At 44.2% G+C, this 27,624-nt stretch overlaps 1 protein-coding gene across 2 annotated transcripts in view; it reads left to right on the plus strand.

The window, feature by feature from the left end:
• Positions 1-27,624, plus strand: part of pdlim1 (PDZ and LIM domain 1 (elfin)) — a 205,650-nt gene that overhangs the window by 66,685 nt on the left and 111,341 nt on the right. For both annotated transcript variants that reach the window (XM_041176307.1, XM_041176308.1), the window contains exon 3: positions 24,987-25,071. In XM_041176307.1, coding sequence (XP_041032241.1) covers positions 24,987-25,071 — 85 coding nt within the window. The remainder of the gene's footprint in view (positions 1-24,986; positions 25,072-27,624) is intronic.

Consider the following 27,624-nt stretch of genomic DNA (forward strand, 5'->3'; position numbering starts at 1 on the left):
ATCTTGTTAGACTCTAGTTTGTGCTATGGTGGTCAACTCAGTGTTAAACTGTGGCTCAGAAACCCCACTCTGGCATGGCTGTCGCTGCCACCTTTACTGCTGAGGAAGGCTGAGAAGGTGGACGATTAGCTGGCCTCTTGTTTCCTCTCGGGCCTATTCTCAGCCAGCGGAGTTTTTCATTCCTACTCACCTCTTCCAAAACCCTTCCAAACAATCAGCTCCAGAGGCCTCGGCCGTCCGCATCTGTCTCCCAGTTGTCAGTGTCAGTGTCAGTGTCAGCCATCTTTATATCTTGCTTGCAGGTGATATTCGAGAAGAGGTTTGGATGCCCAGGAGGCTGCGACCCAGTAATCGACATCCAACTGAGGAATGTGGCCGAGCCAGCGCTGACGTGGTTGGCTTTGCAATGAGTGTACGTTGACGGAATTAGCACACCCCAGGACCTCTGAGTTGGTGACCTTGTCCTGCCAGATGATGCTGAGAATAGGCCTGAGACAGTGAAGATGGAAACTGTTCAGCCTTTTCTCCTGCCCTGCATTTGTTGTCCAGGTCTCACCACAGTAGAGGAGTGCACTGAGGATGCAGGCTTGCTAGACTCACGGTTTGGTGTTCCCAGTCAGGCTGTTGTTCCACACTCTCTTACTCAGCTTGGACATAATAGCTACAGCTTTTGTGATGCGTGTGCTGATTTCAGCATCAAGTGACAGATCACTGGTAATTGTGGAGCCCAGATATGTGAAGTTATCAGCAACCTCCAGCGTCACATTGTTAGTGCTGATAGATGGAGGTATGGCAATGTCCTGGACCATGACATTTGTCTTTCCTGATGCCGATGGTCCAACCAAACACTTTACAGGCGTGAGAGCCTGTCCATTTGCCACTGAAGGAGTTCCTCGGTATGGAATGCTAGTGTGGCATCATCAGAGGAGAGCAACTCTCAGATGAGGACTTGGTGAACCCTTGTCTTGGATCTTGGGTAAGCTGATCAGCTTCCTGTCAATTCTGGCATGTAGCCCAGCATGGCAGCTGGTGGAATTGGAATTCAGTTAATAAATATGGAAAAAAAAACACTCGTCTCAGTAACAGTGACCATGAAACTATCATTGATTCTTGTAAAAACCCATTTGGTTGACTAATGTCCTTTAGGGAAGGAAATCTGCCACCCTTACCTAGTCTGGCCTACATGTGACTCCTGACCCACAGAATGAGTTGACTCTTAACTGCCCTCTGAAGTGGCCCAGTAAGCCACTCGGTTCAAGGGCAACTAGGGATGTGCAACAAATGCTGGCCTTGCCAGTAACACCCACATCTTATGAAGGAATAAAGAAAAGAAAAAGTAGACAGCTTCTGCAGCAAAGAAAATAGGCCAAAGTGTGTCGGTGCCAGAACACAACCTTATTTGACCCCACTGTGGATCTGAAAAGATTCCGATGTTGCCCTATCACAGCTGACCTTACCCATCATGTTGTCACGGAAAGTGGGGATCACATCGAACAGCTTCAGCAGGCAGCCTGTTTTCTCCAGCAGCTTAAATAGTCTGCTTCTGCTCACATGGTCAATGCCTTGGGTGAGATTGATGAAGGCAATATATAGTGGTCCCTTTGTTCACAGCATTTCTCTTGCAGCTGCCGGGCTGAGACGATCATGTCGATTGTAGATCTTCCATTTTAGAAGCCACGCTGGGATTCTGGGTAGATGCGTTCAGCCAGGATCTGCCTCCTGACAAGAGCGACAAAGGCAAATACTTTTCCTACGCTGCTCAGCAGGGAGATGCTTCGATGGCTGTTACAATTGCTGTGGTCACCCTTGTTCTTGTACAGGGTCATAATCTTTGCATCCTGCATATACTGGGGCACCTCCAACAGAGAAGTCAGCAAGAACGCTGGTTTCCTATGCTTGATGAATTCAGAGGAACTCGGAGGATGTTTTCCTCTGAAGCTTTATTCTGAGGTGACGGGGTACCCAGTTTCCATGTGTCACCATGAGGAGGCACAGCTGAGGACATGTTGATGGAGAGGCTGTGTACTGACAGGGAGAGGCTTACACCTTTGCCTCTCTTTTTCACATTGCTGATATGTGGTGCAGGCTGAAAGTGAGTAGTGAACTACCACGCAAAAGCAGAAAGCAATGCTAACTCTTTTCGCCTGCAAACCATCAACCTGTCGAACACACTTGTAAGAAGGAAGTCTTGCAAAAATGCTGCCTAGAATTTGACATTTTTGTTACGATTCAGTTACTGAGTACAATCAAGGGGAGTATCAGATGACAGTGGATGCATTATCAAGAATACCAGTAAAAGGAGTTAAACTGGAAGATATAAACTTTATTGAGAAAGTGGAAGTACGTACTTCACTCATTACCAAACACTTACCAGCCATCGAGAAGAGAGTACAAGAAATTAAGTAAGCACAATAGCAGGATGATGAGTGCATCAAAATAAAAAAGTATTGCCAGAATGGATGGCCGCATTATACTGCTAACAACTCAGTACTTCACCAAGACTTCAAACAGAGAAAACATCTCACAATCACAGATGAGTTCTTAGTTTTTAATGACAAGACTAGTCATCCCTAAAACATTTTGACTCAACATTGTCCAGAAAATCCATCAAGGTCACTTGGGAATAGTGAAATGCAGAACAAGAACCCAGCGGTTAATCTGCTGGCCAGGCATCAGTCACTCCATTGAAGAGTGAATCACAGATTGCCTTGAATAGTGAACAGCCAACAGCAGAGCGAATCACTTGCACCATCTACTTTTCCTTTAAGGCCATGGCTGCAAATGGATTTATTGGAGTTTAAAGTTCTCATCATCGTCGTTGATAGTTTGAAATGAGCAGACTGCACAGCACTGCAGCGGAGTCAGTCATTACATCAGTAATAAGAATCTTTGTGACACTTGGCATCCTGGGCATTGTGGTGTCAGAGAACCATCCTCAGTTTGCTAATGAACTGTTCTGTAACTTTGCATAGGGATGTGGTTCCAGGCGTGGGAATAGTTCACCTGGATATCCCCAGTGAATGGAGAAGCAGGAAAAGGAATTCAACAATCAAGGAATTGATGAAAAAGAACAAAGCTATTAACTTAGCCCTTCTCGACTACAGAACCTCACCACTAAAAGCGGGTTCGCACCATTAGAACTATTGATGGCTGTGAACACAACTTCCAGCCCTGCAACAAGCACTACTACATAACATCACCTCAGATGATCATCAGAAAGTTGAGAAGCACGAGGAGCAAGAGAGACACAAGAGAGTCAAGCTCGGAATTTCAACCTCAGGCACAGAGCACGAGACTTGAACGTGCACAGCCTGGGGAGAGGGTGTGGATGTGAAATCACCAGAAATGAGGCATTGTAATAGAAAGAGCTCCACACCTGAGATGGGAGGAAATATCAGAAGAAACCAAAGAGCCTTGATATCATTGGGAAGGAAACCGATGGAACCTTAGTCAAGCTATTGTAAATAACCTTTTTTTCCATTTTTCTTGGGCTTTGGATTTAAAATTGGACTGTGGCTTTAAAACTACCATGGCTGCAGTTGAAAGACATATTTGCTGGAACAGGATGAGAAATATCTACAATGTTGCTATCCTGGAACATAGGGTGCCATAAGGGAACAGGATGGTGCCGGAAAGAGGTTCTGGACTAAGGGGAACTGCCTAGCAACAACGTTTTAATTGGCTCCTGATCAAGTGACCAAGATTTTGTGTGATAGCAATGAGCAGAGGGATCCTAGCCTGCAAAGAGAACACTTCTCTAAAACCTCTCTCTCCTGTGCGTGTAAGATTCTAGTAAATCTACAAGGCTAGCTAACTGCCTTTTTCTTCATCCCTCCATAACCTGCTTTCTCTGGAAAAAAAAACCCTGTCGAGAGGAAAAGAGGAGAATCACCAGAAGGGACATTGAAAAGCATGTTTTTCAACCAGTGAACCACAGACTGAAAGTGCTGGGAGACCACCTTGTGATATCAACAACAAACCATGAGGAATTTGGAAGACATCAATCAAAATCAACCCATCTAATCCTGTACTCCAGATTGGTGCTATTGAACTGTTTTATCTCACCCTTAAAATGCATGTTTTGTGTGTGTGTGGGTGTGTGTGTCTGTTTGTGCTTCTGTCTGTGTGTGTGTGTGTGTGTGGGTGTGTGTGTCTGTTTGTGCTTCTGTCTGTGTGTGTGTGTGTGTAGGGGTAGAGTTTAAGTTATGGAGTTAGAAGTTAGCAGTTCATATTTATTTATTTTGCCACTAGTTAAAGACAATTTGCTCAATAAACAGTTATTTACTTATTAAGTTTACAAACCTGGTGCTTGTATTCTATTAACCTAAATTAAACAGTTAGGTAGAATTGGGGAAATCTGATGGTTTGGTCAAACTCTGTCATGGCTTGGGGAGCAGTGGGGCTTGATATTACAGCGCACTCTCCCCAGTGAGTTTAGATCTGGATGGGGACAAGAAACCAGAAACAGGTAGAAACTCGACAGCCACCCAGGTGGAAGACACTCCCGTCGAACGACGAGAGAGTGCAGTTTGACCTCAGCATCGAAATAAAATCAGGACCAGATCAGGGGGATTGGTGAAAGCACCACAGAGACTAACCCTGTGAAGTCTGAGCCTTTGTGGAGGGAGAGGTAGGAGGATATATATAGTCGGGATAAAGACTTGGGGAGAGATGTAGAGCAAAGAGCAGCATCTGATACTGATATAACTAATGATGTAACTGTGATGCAATGTCACATGACTAAGAGACTGAGGCCTGGTGGGAAGCAGAAGTACAGCCTCGTGGAGAGCGCTGAGATGTATATAGATCTGTCAATAAGCAAGATTAGTTTTTACAGATGACAGTCCATGGTAGTATTCTAGGGTAACAGGTAAACCCTAAAGAAACCCCTCCTAGACCCCCCCGAACTCAAGACAATACACGAGCTACATAAGGAGGTGTTAGTTCAGGTGACCAAAAGCTTGGCCAAAGTAGTAGGTTTTAAGAAACATCTTAAACAAGCAGAGAGGTGCAGAGAAAGAGGGCGATAGAGAGGGAATTCCTGAGCTTTGGGCCTTGGCAGCTGAAGGTATGGCTATCAATAGTGGAGGGATTAGAATCGAGGATGAGCAAGAGACTTGAGTCCCTGCATTTGATTCCAAGTATCTATCAACTACCCAGGGAGCTCTACATTGGTCAAGGACAGACCAAGGTTTGGTGAGGTTGGTGACCTGTGACTAAAAGCACCCACAATTTGAACACAGCTAAAATGAGCCTATTTTGGTCACTAGTCTGATGCAGCAGTGAGCTGGGCTGCTGCGGACATTGCTAGGGAGAGAAGGAACAGAATCACTCGACAGAAGAGAAACAGTTCAGTTAAAGAGGCTGGAATGAAAGTAATGAATTATACTAAATTTTGCCAACTTTGTTTAGTTTTGGCTGATCGGTTTGTGACTATTTGCACAGCTTGCGACAGGACCTAAGCTCGAAAAGGTACAGAGGGTGTGTCTAAAACAAAGTTCGAGATTAATTTTAGAAAAAGGAATGGCAAGTAGAAGGACTGATCAAAAAAAATAAAGTCTTGCATTTATATAGCACCTTTCACAAACTCAGTGCTTCCCAAAGCGTTTACAGCCAAAGAAATACTTTTTGAAATTCTATCACTGTTGAAATGTAGGGAATAATGCAGCCAATGTGTAGACATCAAGGTCCCATAAAGAGCAATGTGATCAGATAATCTGTTTTACTGATGTTAGTTGCAGATATCTATTGGCCATTAGCTGGGGAGAACATCTCTGCTCTTCTTCGAATCATGCCATGGGATCTTTAGATCCACCTGAGAGGGCAGGTGGGACTTCAATTTTACATTCTATTCAAAATACAGCATCTCCGACAGTGTAGCACTCCCTCAGGACTGCAGTGATGCATCAGCCTGGCTTATACACTCAAGTCTCTGCAGTGGGACTTGAATCCATGACCTCCTGACTATGAGGCAAGCGTGTCATCACTGCTAACTTCAACTGAGAAAAGTCTTCCCAGGGTGTTGCAGAGAGGATTGAAGAAAGGAGCAATTATCCCACCCATGTGGAGAGGTGTTAGAAAGCAGAAGTGGTTTGAGAAGGTGGAGGGAAGTGGAGCAGTCCAATTGCAGGGTGTTATTGTGGAGTTGACAGATGCTGGAGCAGAGGGATGGGAGTGCATTAAAAATTCAAGTTAGAGCCAGAGTGCTGGGGGTGTGGGGGAGTTAGGGAGGGTGGGTAGTTTTGTGAGGAGAAATAAGGAGGGCAATAAAGCTGAAGATGATTGTGTGGGCTGAGGCTCTGGAAGGATTTATAGTTTTAAATTTGATGTCCTGCAGAGGGTTTCCAGCTCTGATCGGTATGTCAGGAGGTTTCAGCACATGACTGCTTACCTCCAAATATTCAACCCAGTCAAACAGCCTTTTCCACAACTTTATTTGTTATATAACCATTGAACGAAAGTGTTCATAGAAGCAGTGTTTTACTTTTTTTTTGACCTTATGATTTTTCTCCTGGATTGTCTGAAATGCTGGTGAGTAAGTGAGTGTAGACCAGTGAGAGAATGAGGTTGAGCTGGAAGCAGAGGTTTATGTAGAACTGACAATTCCGATGATTTGAAGTTGTTGGGAGGAGCGAGGAGGGAGAGGTAAGTCTGATAGTGATTAACAATCCCCCCACAAGGGTAAGCGAGAGGCACTGGAGATACGAGCAGACGGTTTCTAAGGCTGCTGTGCCTAATGAACATGAGGAGCAGTGGTCACCATTCTTTTTATATTTGTGCTGTTCCCTCTTCCTGTGTAAAGATTTGTCTGTGTTTTTGCATGTGCCGTAGATTAATTCCAAACCCTACATCCCTTCCAGCCCCACTATCCTCTCCATTTCCACATCGCAATACCTTGTGTCTGTATTTTTCTTTATTATTTCATGGGATGTGGTCAGCATTCATTGTCCATCCCTAACTGCCCTTGGACTAAGTGTCTTGCTAGGCCATTTCAGAGGGCAGTTAAGAGTCAACCACATTGCTGTGGGTCTGGAGTCACGTGTAGGTCAGACCAGGTAAGAATGGCAAATTTCTTTTCCTTCCCTGAAGGACATTAGTGAATCAGATGGGTTTTTACAAATAATGATAGATTTTATGTTCCAGATTTATTAATTGATTTTAAATTTCACTAGCTGCCATGGTGGGATTCGAACCCATGTCCCTGGGGCATTAGCTTGGGCCTCTGGATTAATAGCCCAGTGACATTACCACCATGTCTCCACTTCCTTTCCACGCTGCTAAAACCATTGGCCATGCCTTTAGCGATTTCAGGCTCTCCTTAATGGTTTTCCAAACTCCATGTACCCATCCCCCCACCCTATGACCCTCAAGGGGTCACATCATTGAAAACATTGCTGCCCACAGCCTGTATTCAGTGACCCACTCACCCTATGTCTCCCAACGCACTGATATCAGTCATTACTCACTGTCTATCCATGGATTCAACCCACCTGACCTTTCCAAACTCTTCCAACCTGTACACCCCTGTCTGACTCTCCCTTCCTCATACCACCCACCAACTCCAATTGCTCTCCAGTTGCTGAAAAAGCCTTCAGTTCTCATATCCCTTAATCTGAAGCTCTTGTCCTAAAACCCTCTGCCCTGCCACCTAGGATGGGCTGACTGGCTCGATGGGAAATTGAGAGATTTTCCTGTGACTGGTTTATGGTGCTGCATCATCAACCAGCCCCTTTTCCTGATTGGGAATCCTGTAAAATTCTTTTCTCGAGCCGGTCTGCCTCTTCTACTCCTTTTCCCCTCCTCAAAACCCATCCCTTTAACCTCATCTCTCTTCCCCTATTTCTGCTACCATTATTGTGCATTTGCTTCTCCCCAACTCTGTTTTCCCCTGCTCTGGATTGCTTTTGATGTTAACCGTGTTAAAGGTATTGCTGATGTTGGAGACAGGAGGTTGTGTCACCCTGGTACTTGGAGTTTGGGGGCTTTTGTAGCCCAGCCCTGACATCCAGGGTGTTTATGTTTATAGGGGCAGATTCCATGATCAACAGTGACTGAGGCTGCAAACTCCAGTTGGATGAATACCTGGAGGCTTTATTTCTTGTTTCTCTTGTCTTCACTTTTTTCACAATGAATAAATGATGTGTGCTTGAAGAAAATGAGAGCCATAGACTAGAACCATAGAATAATACTGCAGAGAAAGAGGCATTTGGGTGTATCGTACCTGGGCAGGTTCTTCAGTAAAGTTATCCAATGAATCCCATTTTCACGTTCTTTGTTTATAGCCCTATACTTTTTTGTTCCCTTCCCATATTTACTCAATTCTGTTTTGAAGGTTACTATAATACCCTCACCCTTTCAGGCAATGCATTCCAGATCACTGTAGTATAAGGGGTTAATGCTAACTGTGGTATGCTAATGAGACAATATATTTCATCACAGGAAGTGCTGGAATGTCTCATGATCGTGCTTTCTCTTTTTGATTCGAAAGGCCTCTGGTGTGCTTCGTCCCAGCACCAGGTATTTTCATGGAGTTGACATAGTGGCTCCTTGATCACAGCAAGGCTGGGCAGGATCTTCCCAACTTGGTTTACCACACCCATAATTCCCTGGAGCTCAGTCACGTTCTGAGGAGCTGGAAACTCCTTGATTGCTCTTGTCTTCTGTAGATCAACTCTGACAGCGGATGCATCCACAATATGCCCAAGCAACTTGATAGTTGGCTGTGAGAATTCACATTTGTTGTTGAGTGACAGCCCTGCTTCCTGTAGACACTGTGGCACAGCTCACACTCTAGTGTTATTTTCCATCTAAGTGTATCCACGGATCAGGATATAATCCATGTTATCTACGACTCCATCCAGCCCTTCTAGGATACTTGACCATGTCCTCTGGAAGGTTTCTGCCACTGATGTGATACCGTTGAAATAATTCCTCCCAAATGGTGTAATGAACGTTGTGAGCAACTTAGACACTCCATCGAGGGGTAGTTGCCAAAACTCATTATTTGCAGCTAGCTTCATGAAGATTGAACTCTTTCCCAATTTAGCTAAGCTCTTGACCCCAGACAACATACGCTGAACTTTACCTTCAAATGCTTTGTTCAGCTGCGTAAGATCTACGCAAATTTTCATCAGTCTGTTGGGGTTTTGGCACTGGGACCATCCCCGAGCACCAGCTTGTTGGTTCCACCACAGGTGAAATAACCCTTTGCTTCAACATAGAGTTAATTTCCTTCTTACTTTGGACAAGAGTGGATGAGGAACTTTTCTGGGTGTAAACAGACACACTGGCTTTGTTTCAGGATGCAGAGTGATGTGGTACACTGTCTTCAGCTTTCCTATTCCTGTGAAAATTCAGCTCTGAAGCCTTTAGGCTGATCCTCTCAGCTATCCAGTTCCTCTACTCTGTAAAGCAGATGCAAGTCAGTGCAGGGTTTCCTGCTTAAGAGTGAACATCTCTAGTTCAGGAACACATTTCAGGTTTCAATGCTTTTTCTCTCTCTCTATATTGAAGGCTTGCATTCAGTTGTCCTGTGACCTTGAGTTCTATACCTCCTGGCATGTGTAGTTTTTTGATGCTGAAGAGATCTTTTCTACAACCATGGTTCAGCATCAGAAAGAACTGAAGCTGCTGCACCTTCGTCTAAGTTAAAGTGGGTCTTGTTTCCCTTTACCAGGGCATCAGCACTCCAGTAACTTCCCCTTGGTTCTTGGATCTTTCCAAGGAAAAACATCTCAATATCATTGATATCTTCTAATTTGTGGATCTTGCCACCTTTTGAAGGCTTTTCCATTCTTATTCTTCCACCTTTTGCCACCAAATAATATTCTTGGTCTCGCTGTGCTAACACAGAATATTGATGGAGCTTGCTGAGGAAAGAAAAACGTTCTTTTTGATTTGAGAACTATCTTACAGGAACTTCAGCTTGCCTTGAGGTCTGCAAGAGACAGCTAGTTCATGAGATCTTGCATCACAAAGTGCTGGAAATATTCAGCAGACCCCGCAGCACCTGTGGAGAAAGAAACAGAGTTTCAGATCGATGACACTTCATTCGCATTTTTTGTTTTTATTATGAAGATTAAGCTGCTCAGCTTGCCAACCTCTCCAGGCTGCTTGCAGCTGGCTTCAATGAAGATTGATGGCTGGTTTTCATGAATCCTACCGGTTTTTACCATGGGCCATTAGCCCACTAGGTGAGACTTCTGCCTCTGAGATCCTGAGACCTTGGCTTAGTGCGATTGCCAACCCGCCGGTATTACCCTGGAGTTCCCAGTAATTGAAGATTAATCTCCAGGGAGGTGATTGGATGGTAGTGTACCTGGAGAATGGACCAATGGCAGGGTTGTGGGAGTTGGGTGGCTGGTCAAGTGTTGAAACCTCTGGGAAAACACCCAACCAGAGTTGGCAACCCTAACCCCATGTGGCTTAAAAGCAGCTGAAGTGTGACCATGTTGGAAGAGCATTCCGGAAGGCTTTCCAAGCTCCGTATTTCTAACTAATTCCTTTTACAATGCTGTTAGTCTTTAAAGCTTGTTGAACTTCCCACTAGTTAACTCTGAGCCTTTTCTCAGCTATTGTATTTTATCTTTTTATCAGCCTAAGCACTCGTTTCCTTTCCAGTGTTCTGTTGTCGCCGATACTTCCTGTGGGTGCGGTGCCCCCTTTGCGTTATTCAGTATCTCCTTTCCCTGCTATTGTCACCTCCCCTCCACCATCCCCAGACTACTCTGGAAGACTCATGGCACTGTACCTAGCTCAGAACTTCTGGGATCTTATTCTGGCTGGAGAACGTGGCCCTCATTGGTCAGAAGGACACTATCTTGGGATGTGGACATCACTAGCCAGGCTAGCATTTATTGCCCATTCCTGGTTACCCGAAGGAGGTGATGACGTGCTGCCATCTTCAGCTGCTACAGCCTGTGGTGCGAAGGTGCTACCGCTATGCTGAGTATGCCATTCATTCGGTCAGTATATTCAAGAGAGAGATCAATGCCATTTTTGGGCACTTGGAATCAGGGAATATGGGGACAGTGCGGGAATGTGGATTGAGATAGACGATCATCATGATCATATTGAATGTCAGAGCAGGCTCGAGGTGCCAAATAGCCTACTCCTGCTCCTATTTCGTATGTCCTTATATGATTTGTGGTGCAAATATATTGTGATCTGAAGGCTGAGGATAAAAATTTGTCACAAGTTGTACCTTTCTGCAATTGCTGACCTATTGTGACTGTAATGTTGTTTTGCGGAGTTATAAACGTCACCCAGCTATCGTTAACCCCAGTTAGTTTGCTTTGATTCGTAAGAAAAGACTTGCATTTGTTCAGCAGCTTATCCCATCCTCCTTCACCCAACAAAAAGAAAACACAATGTCTCCACACTCCAAACCATCTTTTGCCAAGGTTGTTCCAACCACAGGGCTGGGGGAGGTGTTTCTGTGCCCTTTCATTTTAAGTGTGCCTGTAATTTAAATGGCATGAGAAAAATTCGATGCCAAACAATGCCCAGTGTTTCTGAAGGCATTCTGGTCTGTCTCCTATTGTTGGTGACCATTCTGGGGAAAGCAGTGCTGTGATTAAATTGCTGACATAATGGAGGAGGCTAACAATAGAGCAGACCCTTTCTGTACCCATATACAGACATGAGAGCTATGAGCCCTGAGGCTGTGTTATTGATCCATTTCCCTGGCTTTTTCCCATTTAAGGGATAGGCTAATCTACTCTGATAGAATTCAGTCTTACTAATTTACATTAGGTTCTTATTTAGAAGCCTTGGATATATGATGTTTTTGGTATAATTTATTTTGCCAGCATAAATTAGTTTTAAATAGAATCAGCTGAGCTGCTGTTTCTAGCTGTTAAAGTGAACTTTATCTTGCACTGAACAGAAACAAAATCCTTTATCAGCTCAGGATATTACTCTTCACAGATCTAAAGCTTTATCTCTGCTAGTTTCTGGTTTAAGATGCGTTGAACAGGAGAAGGAGAGTTGGTCTAGATGGCTGACCTAGAATTTCCTATTGATCTGTGCTCATTGACCAACATTTGCTCCTGGCAGCCCCTCAATTTTAAAATACTCATTCCTCTGTCCAAATCTTTCCATGGCCTCACTCTTCCTTATCTCTGTAACCCTTTCCAGTCCTACAACCCTCCAAGATCTCTACGCTCCTCCAATTCTGGCCTCTTGCTCATCCCCAGTTCCCTTTGGTCCACCATTGGCAGCCATGCCTTCAGCTGCCTAGGACCTAAACTCTGTTCAGATTGCAGGCAAGACTGCTCCTAGGCAGCTCCAGCTTCCCTCATCACACAGCCCTTACCATGTGGGTCTGTGAATCTGCCATCAGACAAGAGAGCCATACTGAGCAGTGTAACAGGAGGAAGCCCATGTGGTAACGCTGGTGTCCAGCCATTCAAGTTCTGTCAGTGGCAATCCCAAAGGCCTTCTGCTTGTTGGCTGTTTTTTTGGTAGAGGCACTGTCTGTTGCGTTATAGACCACTTAGTCCCAGGTTCAATACCCACCCTAGGTCAGTAGGGTTCCTGGCTCTAGGATGAGAAGAGAAAAAACAAAAATGAGCCATGATTTTCCAGTCTAGTGAAGCCTGTTGTAGAGCATGTTGGCATGAGGGAAAAACCGAGCTTGGTTGTGATGGCTCACCACAGTCAAATAGCCTCCCGATAGTTACTATCCTGTCTGTGCTTGAAGCATGGCCACTTGGCTGAGGTACTCGACTCTAACATTACCTTCAAGAGAGGAGAGAAGCAGGGAAATGTCTCTGTGGCTGGCTGGTAGAACTCCTGCCTTCAAGTTGGAAAGTTTTGGGTTCACGACCCATGCCAGAAGCTTGAGTACCTAACGCAGGCGGACATTCCAGTGTAGTGCTGAGGGAGAGCTGCACTATCGAACGCACTGTCTTTTGGATGAGATGTTAAAACAAGGTCCTGTCTGCTCTTTCAGCTGATTTTAAAAGTAGTATCTTTTATGAAGAGTTCTCCCCAACACCTAAGACAGATTATCTGGATGTTATTTAGGGGAAGGATGGTGATGTAGTGGCAGTGTCACTGGGTTAGTAATCCAGAGGCCCAGGCTAATGCTCTGGGGACAGGGGTTCAAATTTCACCACGGCAACTGGTGGACTTTAAATTCAATTAATAAATCTGGAATATAAAGCTAGTCTCAGTAATGGTGGCCGTGAAACTATCATTGATTGTTGTAAAAATCCATCTGGTTCATTTGTGCCCTTTAGGGAAGGAAATCTGCTGTCCTTAACTGGTCTGGCCTACATGTGACTCCAGGTCCACAGCATTGCAGTTGACTCTTAATTGCCCTCTGAGATGGTCCTAGCAAGCCACTCAGTTCAAAGGGATAGGGCAACAAATGCTGGCCTTGCCAGCGACACCCACATCTCATCAAAGGAATTTAAAAAAATTATCACATTGTTTGTGGCACATTTTTCTGCACAAAATAACTGTCGCATTTCCTGTATTACAACAGCGACTACACTTCAAACGCATGACATTGGCTTTATTTTATTCATTCATGGGATGTGGGCTTTGCTGCCTGGGCCAGCATTTATTGCCCATCTCTAATTGCCCTTGGGAAGGTGGTGGTGAGCTGCCTTCTTGAACCGCTGCAGTCCATGTGGTGTAGGTACACCCACAGTGCTGTTAGGGAGGGAGTACCAGGATTTTGACCCAGTGACAGTGAAGGAACGGCGATATATTTCCAAGTCAGGATGGTGAGTGACTTGGAGGGGAACTTCCAGGTGGTGTTGTTCCCATCTATCTGCTGCTCTTGTCCTTCTAGATAGTAGTGGTTGTGGGTTTGGAAAATGCTGTCTAAGGAGCCTTGGTGAACTCCTGCAATTTTTCTTGTAGATCATGCTACTGTGCGTCGGTGGTGGAGGGAGTGAATGTTTGTGGATGTGGTGCCAATCAAGCGGGCTGCTTTGTCCTGGATGGTATCCAGCTTCTTGAGTGTTGTAGGAACTGCACTCATCCAGGCAAAAGGGGAGTATTCCATCACACTCCTGACTTGTGCCTTGTAGATGGTGGACAGGCTTTGGGGAGTGAGGAGGTGAGTTACTTGTTGCACGATTCCTAACCTCTGACCTGCTATTGTAGCCACAGTATTTATATGGCTAGTCCAGTTCCGTTTCTGGTCAATGTAACCCCAGGATGTTGATAGTGGGGGATTCTGTGATGGTAATGCCATTGAAAGTCAAGGGGAGATGGTTGGATTCTCTCTTGTTGGAGATGGTCATTGCCTGACACTTGTGTGGTGTGAATGTTACTTACCACTTGTCAGCCCAAGTCTGGGTATTGTCCAGGTCTTGCTGCATTTAGACGTGGGCTGTTTCAGTATCTGATGAGCCATGAATGGTGCTAAACATTGTGCTACCATCAGCAAACATCCCCACTTCTGACCTTATGATGGAAGGAAGATCATTGATGAAGCAGCTGAAGATGGTTGGGCTGAGGACACTACCATGAGACCATAAGACATAGGAGCGGAAATTAGGCCAATCGGCCCATCAAGTCTGCTCCGCCATTCAATCATGGTTGATACTACCCTGAGGAACTCCTGCAGTGATGCCCTGGAGCAGACATGAATGACCTCCAACAACCACAACCATTTTCCTTGGTGCTAGATGTAACTCCAGCCAGTGGGGAGTTTTCCCCCTGATTCCCATTGACTCCAGTTTTGCCAGGGCTCCTTGATGCCACACTCTGTCAAATGTGGCCTTGATGTCAAGGGCAGTCACTCTCACCTCACCTCTGGAGTTCAGCTCTTTTGTCCATGTTTGAACCAAGGCTGTAATGAGATCAGGAGCTGAGTGGCCCTGGCAGAACCCAAACTGAGCATCAGTGAGCAGGTTATTGCTAAGCAAGTGCCGCTTGATAGCACTGTTGATGACCCCTATCATTACTTTATTGATGATCAAGACTAGACTGATGGGACGGGAATTGGCTGGGTTGGATTTGTCCTGCTTTTTGTGTACAGGACACACCTGGTTAATTTTCGACATAGCCGGGTAAATGCCAGTGTTGTAGCTGTAGTGGAACAGCTTGGCTAGGGCTGCGGCAAGTTCTGGAGCACAAGTCTTCAGTACTATTGCTGGAATATTGTCAGGGCCCATAGTCTTTGTAGCATCCAGTGCCTTCAGCTGTTTCTTGATATCACGTCGAGTGATTCAATTTGGCTGAAGACTGGCATCTGTGATGCCGGGGACCTCTGGAGGAAGCTGAGATGGATCATCCACTCGGCACTTCTAGCTGAAGATTGTTGCAAATGCTTCAGCCTTACCTTTTGTACTGATGTGCTGGGCTCCTCTATCATTGAGGATGGGGATATTTGTGGAGCCTCCTCCTCCAGTGAGTTGTTTAATTGTCCATCACCATTCACGACTGGATGTGGCAGGACTGCAGAGCTTAGGTCTGATCTGTTGGTTGTGGGATCACTTAGCTCTATCTACCACTTGCTGCTTATGCTGTTTGGATGCAAGTAGTCCTGTGTTATAGCTTCACCAGGCTGACATCTCATTTTTAGGTATGTCTGGTGCTGTCATGCCCCCCTGCACTCTTCATTGAACCAACGTTGATCCCCTGGCTTGATGGTAATGGTAGAGTGGGGGATATGCCGGGACATGAGGTTACAGATTGTGTTTGAGTACAATTCTGCTGCTGCTGATGGCCTACAGCGCCTCATGGATGTCCAGTTGCTAGAGCTGTTCAAAATCTATCCTGTTTAGCACGGTGGTAGTACCACACAACATGATGGAGGGTATCCTCAAAGTGAAGGCGGGACTTCCTCTCTACAATGACTGTGTGGTGGTCACTTCTACTGATACTGTCATTGTCAGATGCTTCTGTTAGGCAGGTTGGTGAGGATGAGGCCAAGTATGTTTTTCCCTCTTGTTTGTTCCCTCACCACCTGCCGCAGACCCAGTCTAGCAGCTATGTCATTTAGGACTCGGCCAGCTCGGTCAGTAGTGGTGCTACCGAGCCACTCTCGGTGATGGACATTGAAGTTCCCCACCCAGAGTACATTCTGCACCCTTGCCACCCTCAGTGCTTCCTCCAAATGATGTTCAACATGGAGAAGCACTGATTCATCAGCTGAGGGAGGATGGTACATGGTAATCAGCTGGAGGTTTCCTTGCCCATGTTTGACTTGATGCCATGAGACTTCATGGGGCCTGGAGTCGATGTTGAGGATTCCCAGAGCAACTCCCTCCTGACTGTGTACCACTGTGTCACCACCTCTGCTGGGTCTGTCCTGCTGGTGGGACAGGACATACCCAGGGATGGTGATGGTGGTGTCTGGGACATTATCTGTAAGGTATGATTCCATGAGGATGACTATGTCAGGCTGTTGCTTGAGACAGCTCTCCCAATTTTGGCACAAGCCCCTTGATGCTAGAAAAGAGGGCTTTGCAAGCTCGATTGCCATTGTTGTTTCCGGAGCCTAGGTCGATGCCAGGTGGTCCATCCAGTTGAATTCCTTTTTTGTGTCTTTGTAGCGGTTTGTTACAACTAAGTGGCTTGCTCAGCCGTTTAAGAGTCAACCACATTGCTGTGGGTCTGGAGTCACACGTAGGCCAGACCAGGCAAGGATGGCAGATTTCCTTCCCTAAAGTGAACCAGAATACAATCGACAACAGTTTCAAGGCCATCATTAGACTTTTAATTCCAGATTTTTGTTGAATTCAAATTCCACCATCTCCCATGGCGGGATTCGAACCCAGGTCCCCAGAGCTGTATAGGGTTTTTGGACTCTGCTGCCTGAGCCTGTCATATTCTTCAGGCTTGGCAGCAAAGGGAACTGCTCTAGAAGTAACTTAAATCTCTATATTTTTGGATACTGTGCAAGTTCTGCTAGAGTCACAATTGGCTACAGCTCCATGGGAAACAAAATGATCACATGTTACTATGAAGCCTATCTCGTGGCTGACAGACTCTGACAGATTGGCAGAAAAGCAACAGTTTTGCAAAATTGGGACTGGAGTTCGCTCTTCTGAACTTCTTGGCATCCACAGTCTTAAAAATAGACATTTACTCTCAAGAGTAAGGAGTTTATTCATTGTACAAGTATAACTGCTACATGCACAGTGAAGGGATTTCAGCCCAGATTGTCTGTGATTATTACAAGTAAAATTTGAAACCCTCCAATGCCTGTGGAGATTCTCCACTGCTCAACTTCTGAAAGTTGACGGGTTCTGACCAACAAAATGTTGGTTTGAATCTCCAAATTAAATAAGTCACCAAAACAGTCTTAGTCCCAGTAATGTGGACATTAAATCGCTTGTGAACTTACTTTATTGAAAGCGACATTCATATTTTACTTAGAAAAGTTACTGGACGAGGTCAGAAATTGTTGTCAATTAAAGGCCTGGGAGGAGAGAAACTGTACGACCCACCAAATTCCAATGCTGTCCATTGTCGGGTTGCCATATCTGATGTCTTCTGAGAGGTTTCATCACATGAGCTCCCTATTTCCAACTGCCCCACCTGTTGTATTATGCCTTTAAGGGATAGCCACATGCCATCATTTTAAGGGAAGTGTGTCATGTGATCCAGCCTGGAGTAGAACACAGCAGGTGCAGCCTTGCTGCTGATATCCTCAAGCTTTCTAACCATGTCTATAAATTCACATGTGCCTGCACAATGTGTTTGCACAATCCCTCATGAGCAATTGGTGCTTTTATATTATTGTAACACACATGGTGGCAGCGGCGGTTCCTTCTAGCCAGCATGGTGCTCAGCGTAGCAGCAAGGTTAAGTATGGGTACTACGTAGTAAACAGTGTTAGATTGTGGTACATGCCATGAGATGACCCTCAACGTCTTGGTCAGACTGCAGCAGAGTCGCAGTGTCTGAGAATGTTGAAACTGCTGCGTGGTAACTGCACAGAAAGGCTTTCAAGAGACAATGTTGAGATGGTGCTCCAATAAAAAGCTGGTAAGCAGACAGATCCCTCATGGTGAGTAGCGCAGCTGTCGAGAGGACCAGCACCAGGTTAGCTTAGTCGGGAAAGGCAAGTGACCAGGGTGTGGACGAGATTGATAGTGACTGAGGGAGAGTTAAACAAAACAAAACAACAACAAAAAAAAATTGGGACAGAGAAGGTTGCGATTATGATGGGTGGAGATCCGTGCACTGATCCAAACAAACTACACACAACAGGTACCTTCAATCATCCGGTATCCTGTCAGAAACATATACATGAGGCGACTGACAAACCAGAAGATGACAATGATGTGCGTGACGAGATGAGGAGTGGTGAACACGTTTCATACCATCAATCTCGTGGAAAAAGTAGACACTATCACTCCATCTGAAGTGTTTGCCAAGATTCAAATTATCTGTCCTAAGGAAGTTGGTAACTACTCATTATGGGCTAAGATTGATAAAGGAGCAAGTGCCAACATATTACCCTGTGAATTCTAAAGGACATGTGTCCACAGACATGGAAGGCCATGGCAAAATCTACTGCTGTGAAACTCTCAGCGTACAACGGCTCACTAATTCCATGCGCAGGATCCATAGTTCTGGAGTACAAGTACAATCAATCCCCCTGGGTGTCACCGATGTTCTACATCGTGGAGATTAAAGGCCCAGCAATCGCAGGCCTATGGGCATGCAGTGACTCTGCACGTGTGACAATCCATGAATCAGTCAGCCCTCACACGGCAGGTCAACCTCAGAAGCTACTCCTATCATCTCATTTCATGACCTAATACCAAAACATCCAGAATGTTTGACAAAATTGGCAGTATCAAGGGAGTTGCAACATTACGTTTGCAGGAGAATGCAAGTCCATCAATTGATCTGGTACATTTTGCACAATGCAAATGCCAGCAGTTACAAGAAGAAACAGTGAAAGATTTCACACTACAGAAACTGTGAAAACCATCAGCAAAGGATGGCCTGATTCAATACAGCATGTCCGCATGAGACCATTATGGCCTAACTGGGACGAGCTAGGCATCTCCCGGGGAGTCATTTTTAAAGGCAGGCAGGTCATCATACTGGAATCTTTGTGACATGATATTCTGCAACAACTCCATCGCTCACACGTGGGTATAGATCAGATGAGAAAACTCACAAGAAAGACTGTCTATTGGCTGGGTATGAAGTCATCATCAAGAAGTCCGAGGCATGGCCAGAGATTACGCCAAGTCAGCACGAAGAACCATTGATTCCGCTTAAGGTTCCTATCCATCCTCAGTCTAAAATCACATCTGATCTCTTTCATGTCCATGGCACTGACTTCATCGTCATTGTCAACTACTTTACCAAGTACCTTACCAAGCCGTTACACAATACATGAAGCAGAACTGTCATGCTATTTTCAGTTTATTTGATGTGCCTGGAGAGATCATTAAGGACAATGGCCCATAATTTATTGGTAAACCATTTCAGGATATGTATGAGAAGTAGAATATCGATCATACTACTTCTTTTCCTTGTTACCCTCGATCTAACGGCCTAGTTGAACAAATGATTCACACGGCGAAATCCCCAATTATCAAAGGTGGACAGACCAAGCACGATCTACACATTGCAATATTATACCTGACAACAACACCTTTAAGTGCAACTATTCCATCGCTGGTGGAGCTCATGTTTGGCAGATCAGTACATAACAATTTATCTACTCTTACCCATTCTGCTCTCTCAAAAAATAGAAAGCAACTTCTAAAATTGCCAGAGAAGATGACCAATGTGCATGAATATTGCCAAGTTTACAGTTGGGGCAACAAGTTCACACCCAGGATCCCATAGAAGGTACGTGGCAACCGAGCCGAGGTGACCAGGACTCATTTAGAACCAAGATCCTATGAAGTTGTTCCACACAAAGGTTCAAAGGTGAGGCATAACCGAGGACAAATCAAATCCATCCCAGCTCCTCAACCACCATGCAGTCCTATTTCATCTATGACAAGGTGCCAAATGTAACAAGGAACAACATCCAAAAATGACAATCCCACAGATCACTATGAACCATTTAAAGAAACCTTCAGACAAGGCTAACACTACAAGATCTGGACATGCCGGCAGATTACCTTTACACTTTAGAAACTCATAGATTCGCCAGCCCTATACACTTATATAACGGTAACTAAACATGAGCACGTATTGTAAATAATTATACTTTGTTGAAAGGGGAAAATGTATCTTTAAGAAGAAAGGAGGATGTTGTAATATGCTTTTATGGGCTAGTAGCATGCCATCACTTTAAAGGAAGTGTGTCATGTGATCCGGCCTCAGTTTCACTTCGGCCTGGAGCAGAGTGCAGCAGGCACAGCCCTGCTGCTGATGTCCTCAAAATTTCTACCCATGTATATATGTTCACGTGTCTAGAATTAGAAAATGAACCCACAAAGTGTTTGCGCAATCCCTTATGAGCGATTGGTGCTTTATATCATTATAATGCACACGGCTCTGCCCAGGCAAATCAGCCTTCATTTCCCATCTCCAAAATATTCATAACTAATGAATAAAAAAAGCACTCCACTTTTTTTAATGCCCCAGTGATTTTTCTCCCAGGTTATTCTCAGCATATTAATATTTAATTCCTAGTAATCCTAGCCCTTTCTCCTCTTAGTCACAACCTCCAATTCATCTATCCTGATTGGTTTAAAGTTTAAATTCCTCAGTAAAAGATCTCAAGGGGTCTTAAATTAAATTAATTTGACCAATGTCAACATATTCTCAGACTGCCTAATTTATATACTTGAGAAATGAAGGTCTTTCATTTATACCCACATGCCCACACTTTCAGGACATGTCAAACTGCCTCACAGCCAATGGTTTATTTTTTTGAAATGTAGCCACTATTTTGTAGACAAATTTATTAACCAATGAGGTAAACAGCCAGCTAATCTGTTTTGGCTCTGTTGTTTGAAGGATAAATATCACCAAGGACTGTCTTCCTTTCCATAATTTGTACTGGCTAATGTGAATTCAGAAAAGGAACTAAGGAAGATTTGCATTTATGTCGTGCTTTCCAGCCCCAAGATGCCTCCATATGGCTTTTCAGCCAATGAACCACTTTGAAGTGCAGTCATTGGCCGGGATTTTCCAGCCCCGCCATGGGTGGGACCCACCGCGATTGAGGCGGAGCCCCAGCCAGAAGTCCATTGGGACAGGGAGTTCCTGGCAGAAGGCAGGTATGGAAAGTCCCACCCCTTATTGTAATGGGGAAACTGCGTTGGATAATTAGTGCACAGAAAGCTCCCTCAAACAGTAATCAGATGCACGAGGGGGTCAAAGGTTATTGGAGTATAGGCGGAATATGGAGTTGAGGCCACAATCAGATCAGCTATGACCTTACTGAGTGGCGGAGCAGACTTGAGGGCTGAATGGCCTACTCCTGTTCAGATCAGATATTGTTTCAGTGATGTTGTTTGAGGGATAAATATTGAGGGATAAATATTGGCTAAACGTTTCCTTACTCTTTGAATTGTGCGATGGACTATTTTGCATCCACCTGAGAAAGCAAACATTACCTTGGTATAATGCCTTTCTCAAAGGCAGCGTGGTACTCCTTCATATTGCCTTGGAGAGTCAACCTACATTTTATCCTCAAAGCACTGAGGCAATTAGCTATAGTCCACAAAGTACCTCCGTTGGGGAGAGACAATTGGTTACATACAGCTTGAGGGGTACCACTCTGCAATGTGAGGCAAAGGCAAGGAGACAGGGCCTCCATGAACTACCACAGCCAGTATGAGGATTGAACCCATGCCATTGGCATCATTCTGCATCACATTCACTTAACCATTTTGACATTCATATTTTTTGCATCTATGTAAGTCAGCAAATTGCAGAACAGCTTCCTCATGTCATTCCCAAAAGAGTATGACTACAAGCTAAGTTTCACTCTTAAAGATGCTGGAATTTATCCTGATCTATTAGCCCTGACCTAGATATAGGATGTTGAGTGAGCACTTTGAGGGGCTTCATAGATGGAAAATCAATGGCTTGCTCCTGTTAGTCAAGACCATGCACTGGGAGAGAAAATTGAAAAATTACCCTCCCTGCTCTTTTTTTCCTTTTTAGCTGGATAACCCGAAGTTTATGCTTTGGACATGCCATCTGTTGATGCTGTTTTTGCTGCATGTTCTGTACTTGCTCCTCCTTTGTGCATGGTTCATGAGTGGATAATTTCAGGCATCCATTCATGATTGGTTCTGTTTAAGATAAATACGAACAGTACATTTTGTGTGTTATCTGCTTAATGAGATTACTGAGATTAGCATGGCGGTTTAAGTTTATCTGATTTCCACAGCACGGGAGAAGGGCCTGGAATAGACATCCCAGAGCGGTGGATAGTGTCGGGATCACCTAAGGGAGAATTACATAAATATTTGAGGAAATGGGTGACTGAAGGAGATTCATTAGAAACAGATCAGAGAGATTCACTAAGTTCTTGGACTAAACATTAACTTGGTTGCAAACAATCTTCACTGAGTTGAACCAAGTCTCGACACACTCAGTGTCATAACAATTGTCGTACAGAGAAATAAACACCTTTGCCTGTTTTATATCTGGATTAAGAATGCAGCCTTCATTGACTTTTTGTTCTTGCTGCTCCCTCTCTCTTTACAAGTTTTGAAGACGAGGGTATGATCTTTACAGCACTCTAGTCATGCACAACGTCCCTTAACATGTCTGGCTTTTCAGTTTCCTAAATGATCTGTTGCTCCAATTTGTTTGCAAAATAGACCATCCACTTATCTGGCAAACCAATGACCCTTACTCACCATTCCTTGTTAACAAATGTCCGGCCATTGCTGACAAAGCCTTTTCTTGCTAAATGTCAGCTATACCATGAAAAACTAGGAGTGAGCAACTGCGCCATTTTATTATTCATAGCTCCAGTACAAGCATGTAAAGGAAACAAAATCCCAAATTGTATGAGATGGAACCAACTCCTAACCCTATATGTATATAAGAATATATTGCAGGGTCCTCTCTGCCTCTCTGCTCCATGTTCTTATATGTCCACCTTATGTTCTATGTTCCATTGTCTAGAATAATATTGCCTTGGGATATAGAAGGGAATGGTATTTCCCTGTGATATAAGGAACATTATTGGCAGCATCAAGAAGAGAGGAACAACGACTGGATACTGAGATGTGGATGCTGCGATCAATGTCCCGAGTAACGACGAAGAACAAAATGAGGAGCCAGCACATCGGGGGGGGGGCGGGTCAGTGAAGATTGTGGGAGCATCAAAGAAAATAGTCAAGAAGAGATTGAAATGGTATGGTCAACTGTTGCAGAGAGAGAGAGAGAGAGGGAGGAAATGTGGCGAGGTAAGTGATGGTGATGAGACGGCCAGGAAGGAAGAGAAGAGGAAGGCCCAAGAACAGATGGAAAGAAGAGGAATGGGCTACTGACAGGAGGAGATGAAGAAGGGTGAACAACCAGCATTGTCACGACCCCAAGTCAAATGGGAGAAGCTAAAGAAGGTGATTAGGGAACATTATTCTCTTGTACTATACTTGAGAGTGATATTCACCTGCAAGTTATGTTTATCATGTGATTAAATCATGGTAGCTGTTAACATGGTATCCTATTGACAGAAACAAATGAGAAAACTATAAAGATTGGTCTATGACGTTGGTTGTCTGTGTTTCAAAGCACTCACAGGTCAATTGGTTCAGCTGGAGCTGAGGAGATTGCTGTTTATGATGATCTGATTGCACAATATTCTAATGTATTCTCTGTCCCAGTGGTTGTTGGTACCAAGGAGACTATATCAGAAATGGTAAAATGGAATTTCAGGAAAACAAATAGGAAACCCTGGCCTTTTGGTTCAAACAGGTATTCAGAGGGGATCAGTGGTGATGATATGAGCCAGTTTCTGTTTGTGAGATGAGAGGTTGGTGCATATTATAGGAATAAGTTTTTAGATTTGGGATCTGAGCACAGATCTGTAATTCACCTTCACAGCACGGCCCACAGAGGTTCAAGAAGAGGGTCCACCACCACTTTCATGACAACAACTAGGGAAGGGTAATAAATGCCAATCTTGTCATTAATGCCCACATCCTGAGAAAGCATTTTCAGAAAAATTCAGCAATTTCCTGACCTATCTGCAGCTGGCAGATGCCTGCCTACCTTCCCAGCCTCCCACTGTTTCTTTGATCTGCATGCATAACAGTTGCAGAGATCGCTCTTTGTTCATAGATTGAGAGGCCAGAGGCTGGGGTCTTAAGTCCAATGGCCATGGGTGAGTGAGTTTGTCTCCTTTTGAGAAGATGTGCAGATGTGCAAATGCAGATGTGCATCTTTCACTGCCCGGTGTGTTTTGGGCTGTGAGTGAAGGAGCACGTGCAGGGTGAGGAAGGGGTGTGAACTTTCATGGCCATTTCAAGGAAGTTGTCCATTGTGGCCAGAGATGCAAAGCCTTTAACAAGCCTCTTAACCAGTGTAATTGGGCTGAACAAGAGTTCCAGTAGGGGCTTCCAGAGTTTGCAGGCCTGAGCTCTCCCCACCCTCCCTAAGATTTTGGCCATCTAGGATGGAGGCAGGACTTGGACAAACACAGTGTTGCCACAGTTTTCCTGGCTGCCTGCCTCTGTTGAAGCCTGATTTGGGCCACGAAAATCCAGCCCTGGTTATTATACTCGTCCAAATAGCCTTTTTCTCAGAACAGGATCCACTAGATTTGAGAAACCCAGCTATCAACAACAGTGTCTTAAATGTAGCAGAACATCCCAAGGTGCTTCACAACAGCAGCATTATCAAACAAAATTTGCCACTGAGCCACATGGGGTGATATTAGTGCAGCTAGCCAAAACATCTGGTCAAAGCAGCAGGCTTTAAGGAGTGTCTTAAAGGAAGAAAGAGAATTGGAGAGATGAAGAGATTTCGGGAGGCAGTTTCAGAGCTTAGGGCTGTATGAGTTTGATTGATTCGTAAAAGTGAATAATACAAGTCTTGCTCATGTGCCCTTCCTTCTTTTTTGATAGGTCCGAATGCAAAATTTGGTCACCTCTGTCTAACGAGGAGGGAAAGCAACATCCATACAAGATGATCTTGGCATCTGATCAGCAGGTAAAGGCTGGTGACCTTTCACTGAATCTCCAGCCGCACAATGCTCTTTCTGCTCAAAGTACAGTCTGATCCTTAAAGTTTCACGAAAAAATACATAATTTGTGTGAAATATTCTTCTACCTCGTCAAGCCATTACTGAGCATGGCTTAAAAAAGACACAATTTGTTTTTTACATAAAGGAAACTTAAGCTTGTATGTATAGGAAGCCACTTCTTACAAAAGATTCAATCATTTAACTGCATATGCAGGATTAAGTGGGATATACAGCACAGAAATAGGCCATACAGCCCACCCAGTCCACGCCAGTGTTCATACTCCACTTGAGCTCCAACCTACTCTTTCCTCAAATAAATTTATCATTGTACCCTCGATTCCATTCTCCCTCATATGCTTGTCTAGGCTTCCCTTAGGAAGGTATCTACACTATTCATTTCCACCACTTCCTGTGGTAGCAAGTTCCACATTCTCAACGCTAACTGGGTAAAGAAGGTCCTTCTGAATTCCTTATTGGATTTCTTGGTGACTATCTTATATTGATGGCTTCTGGTTCTGCTCTTCCTCACAAAAGGAAACACTCTCTCTGTATTGGCTCTGTCAAAACCTTTCACCATTTTTAAGACCTTAATTAAGCCACTCCTCAGCCTTTTTTAAGAGAAGGGAGACTCAGCCTGTTCACCTCAACTATACCGTGTGGTAGCAAGTTCCAGTTTCTAACCACTCTCTGGATAAATTTTCTTCTGTTGTGTTGAATATGGAAGGATTATTGCAGTAAGTGGTCTATGCTTTGTTGTTTGAATGGGATTAGATTATCTTGAAACCATTTTGTCTTGAAAACACAATGACTATGTTACCCTGCGGAGAGAGTACTTGGACAACTGTGAACTGATCAATGTCTGCATGAGTTTTTGAAGAGTAGGCCATACCCAACTAATCGATTGGAATTTTGTGATACGCCACTATCTTGGATGAGGGTTTGTCAATGGATGTTATGTGTATAGATTTCTGGAAGGCATTTGATAAGGCTCTGCACAACAGTTTATTAACAAAAATAGGTGTGCACAGAATTGGAAGGAACCATATGATACAGGCTGGTTATTGGTTGGGAGGGAGAAGGCAAAGAGTAGGAATAAAGGGAATGCTTTCTGATTATTAGAATGTGACAAGTGGTGTTCCCAAGGGATCTGTACTGGAGCTTCAGCATATTTATCAATAACTCGGATGAAGGAATAAAGGGTTGAATATCAACCCTTGCAGATGACACTAAGTTCGGAGGCACAGTGAGCTACGTAGATGGGTGAGGAAGTTCCAAATTGTCGTAGTCAGACCAAGTAAGTGGGTAAAACCATAGCAGATGGAGCTGTTTGTGGGATTTCCAGTGGGATTTTTCTTTGTGGGAAAATGTGAGGTCATCCATTTTGGATCTGAGAAAGACAAATCAGAATATTTTCTCAATGGTCGGAGACTATGAACTGTTGAGGAATATAGGAATTTTGGTGCCTTGAAACACAATTTCATAGGAACAAAAAGTAATCAGAAAATATAATGGAAGGTTGGATCAAGAGCACTGGAACACAGGTGAGAAAATAATGCTTTAGTTGTAAAGAGCCTTGGGTAGGTAAGACCTCATCTGGAGTAACTGTGTTCAATTTGGGCATCACATCCCAGGAAGGATATTCTGTATTTGAAGGGGGTGCAGTGCAGATTGTTATGATCCCATAGAGAAGAAATTCAAGCTTCCAGTGAATGACAGAAAGGTTCACATGACAAGATTAAGTTTTAAGATTTTTACTGTAACAAAAAAACTTAAAGCAACATTGACTAAACACTATTTCAGTAGGCAACCTATAGTCTAAACTACAGAAAAAAAATCCTCTATTTAACTTTTACCATGACTGAAAATACGCCTGCCATGGTTATACTTTACTCTGCCCCTTAAGTGGACATTTCATTCTCAGGACCCAGTCCAAAATTATTCTCTGCTCCTTTTTTCCTTTTCCAACTGAATAACTTCTAATCCCTGAACTGACTTCCATAGTGAGAGACAAATTGGGGATTCCTCGCTAACCAAAGTGAGACAAATCTTCCGGCTTTGTTTAAACCCTCACAAACCTGGTCTTTCCAATTTGAGCGTGAACTCCCATCCACATGCTGTGTGGTGAACAATAGAGATTTGCTGCCTCTATCTCTCTGCTTGCTCTCTCCTCTCTCTCTTGGATTCTTGCAAACTAACCCTGCCTGTGAGGTTCAGTGATATTTTAGGACAACCTGCATTCCGATGTTAAAATGACTTCCTATGGACTCTTCCACTTTCATAGTCCATCTCCATGGCAATGTGAATCACATGGGTCTTGTATCTAGGTAGAAATGCTAATTAGCTATCCTGTAGACCCCCCCAACTTCATTCTACCATGGAATTAAATAGACAGTTTAAAGCATAACCATTTACAAAGCCTAACACCCCTAACACGTGTCTGAGACTTGGAGACTAATGGTCTAACCACTGCCTGCACAGCTGCTCTGGTCATTGTTTACAGGCGTGAATATTTTGCACCT

This window comes from Carcharodon carcharias, chromosome 28 (assembly GCF_017639515.1).
Source record: "Carcharodon carcharias isolate sCarCar2 chromosome 28, sCarCar2.pri, whole genome shotgun sequence".
Classification (NCBI taxonomy): Eukaryota; Metazoa; Chordata; class Chondrichthyes; order Lamniformes; family Lamnidae; genus Carcharodon; species Carcharodon carcharias.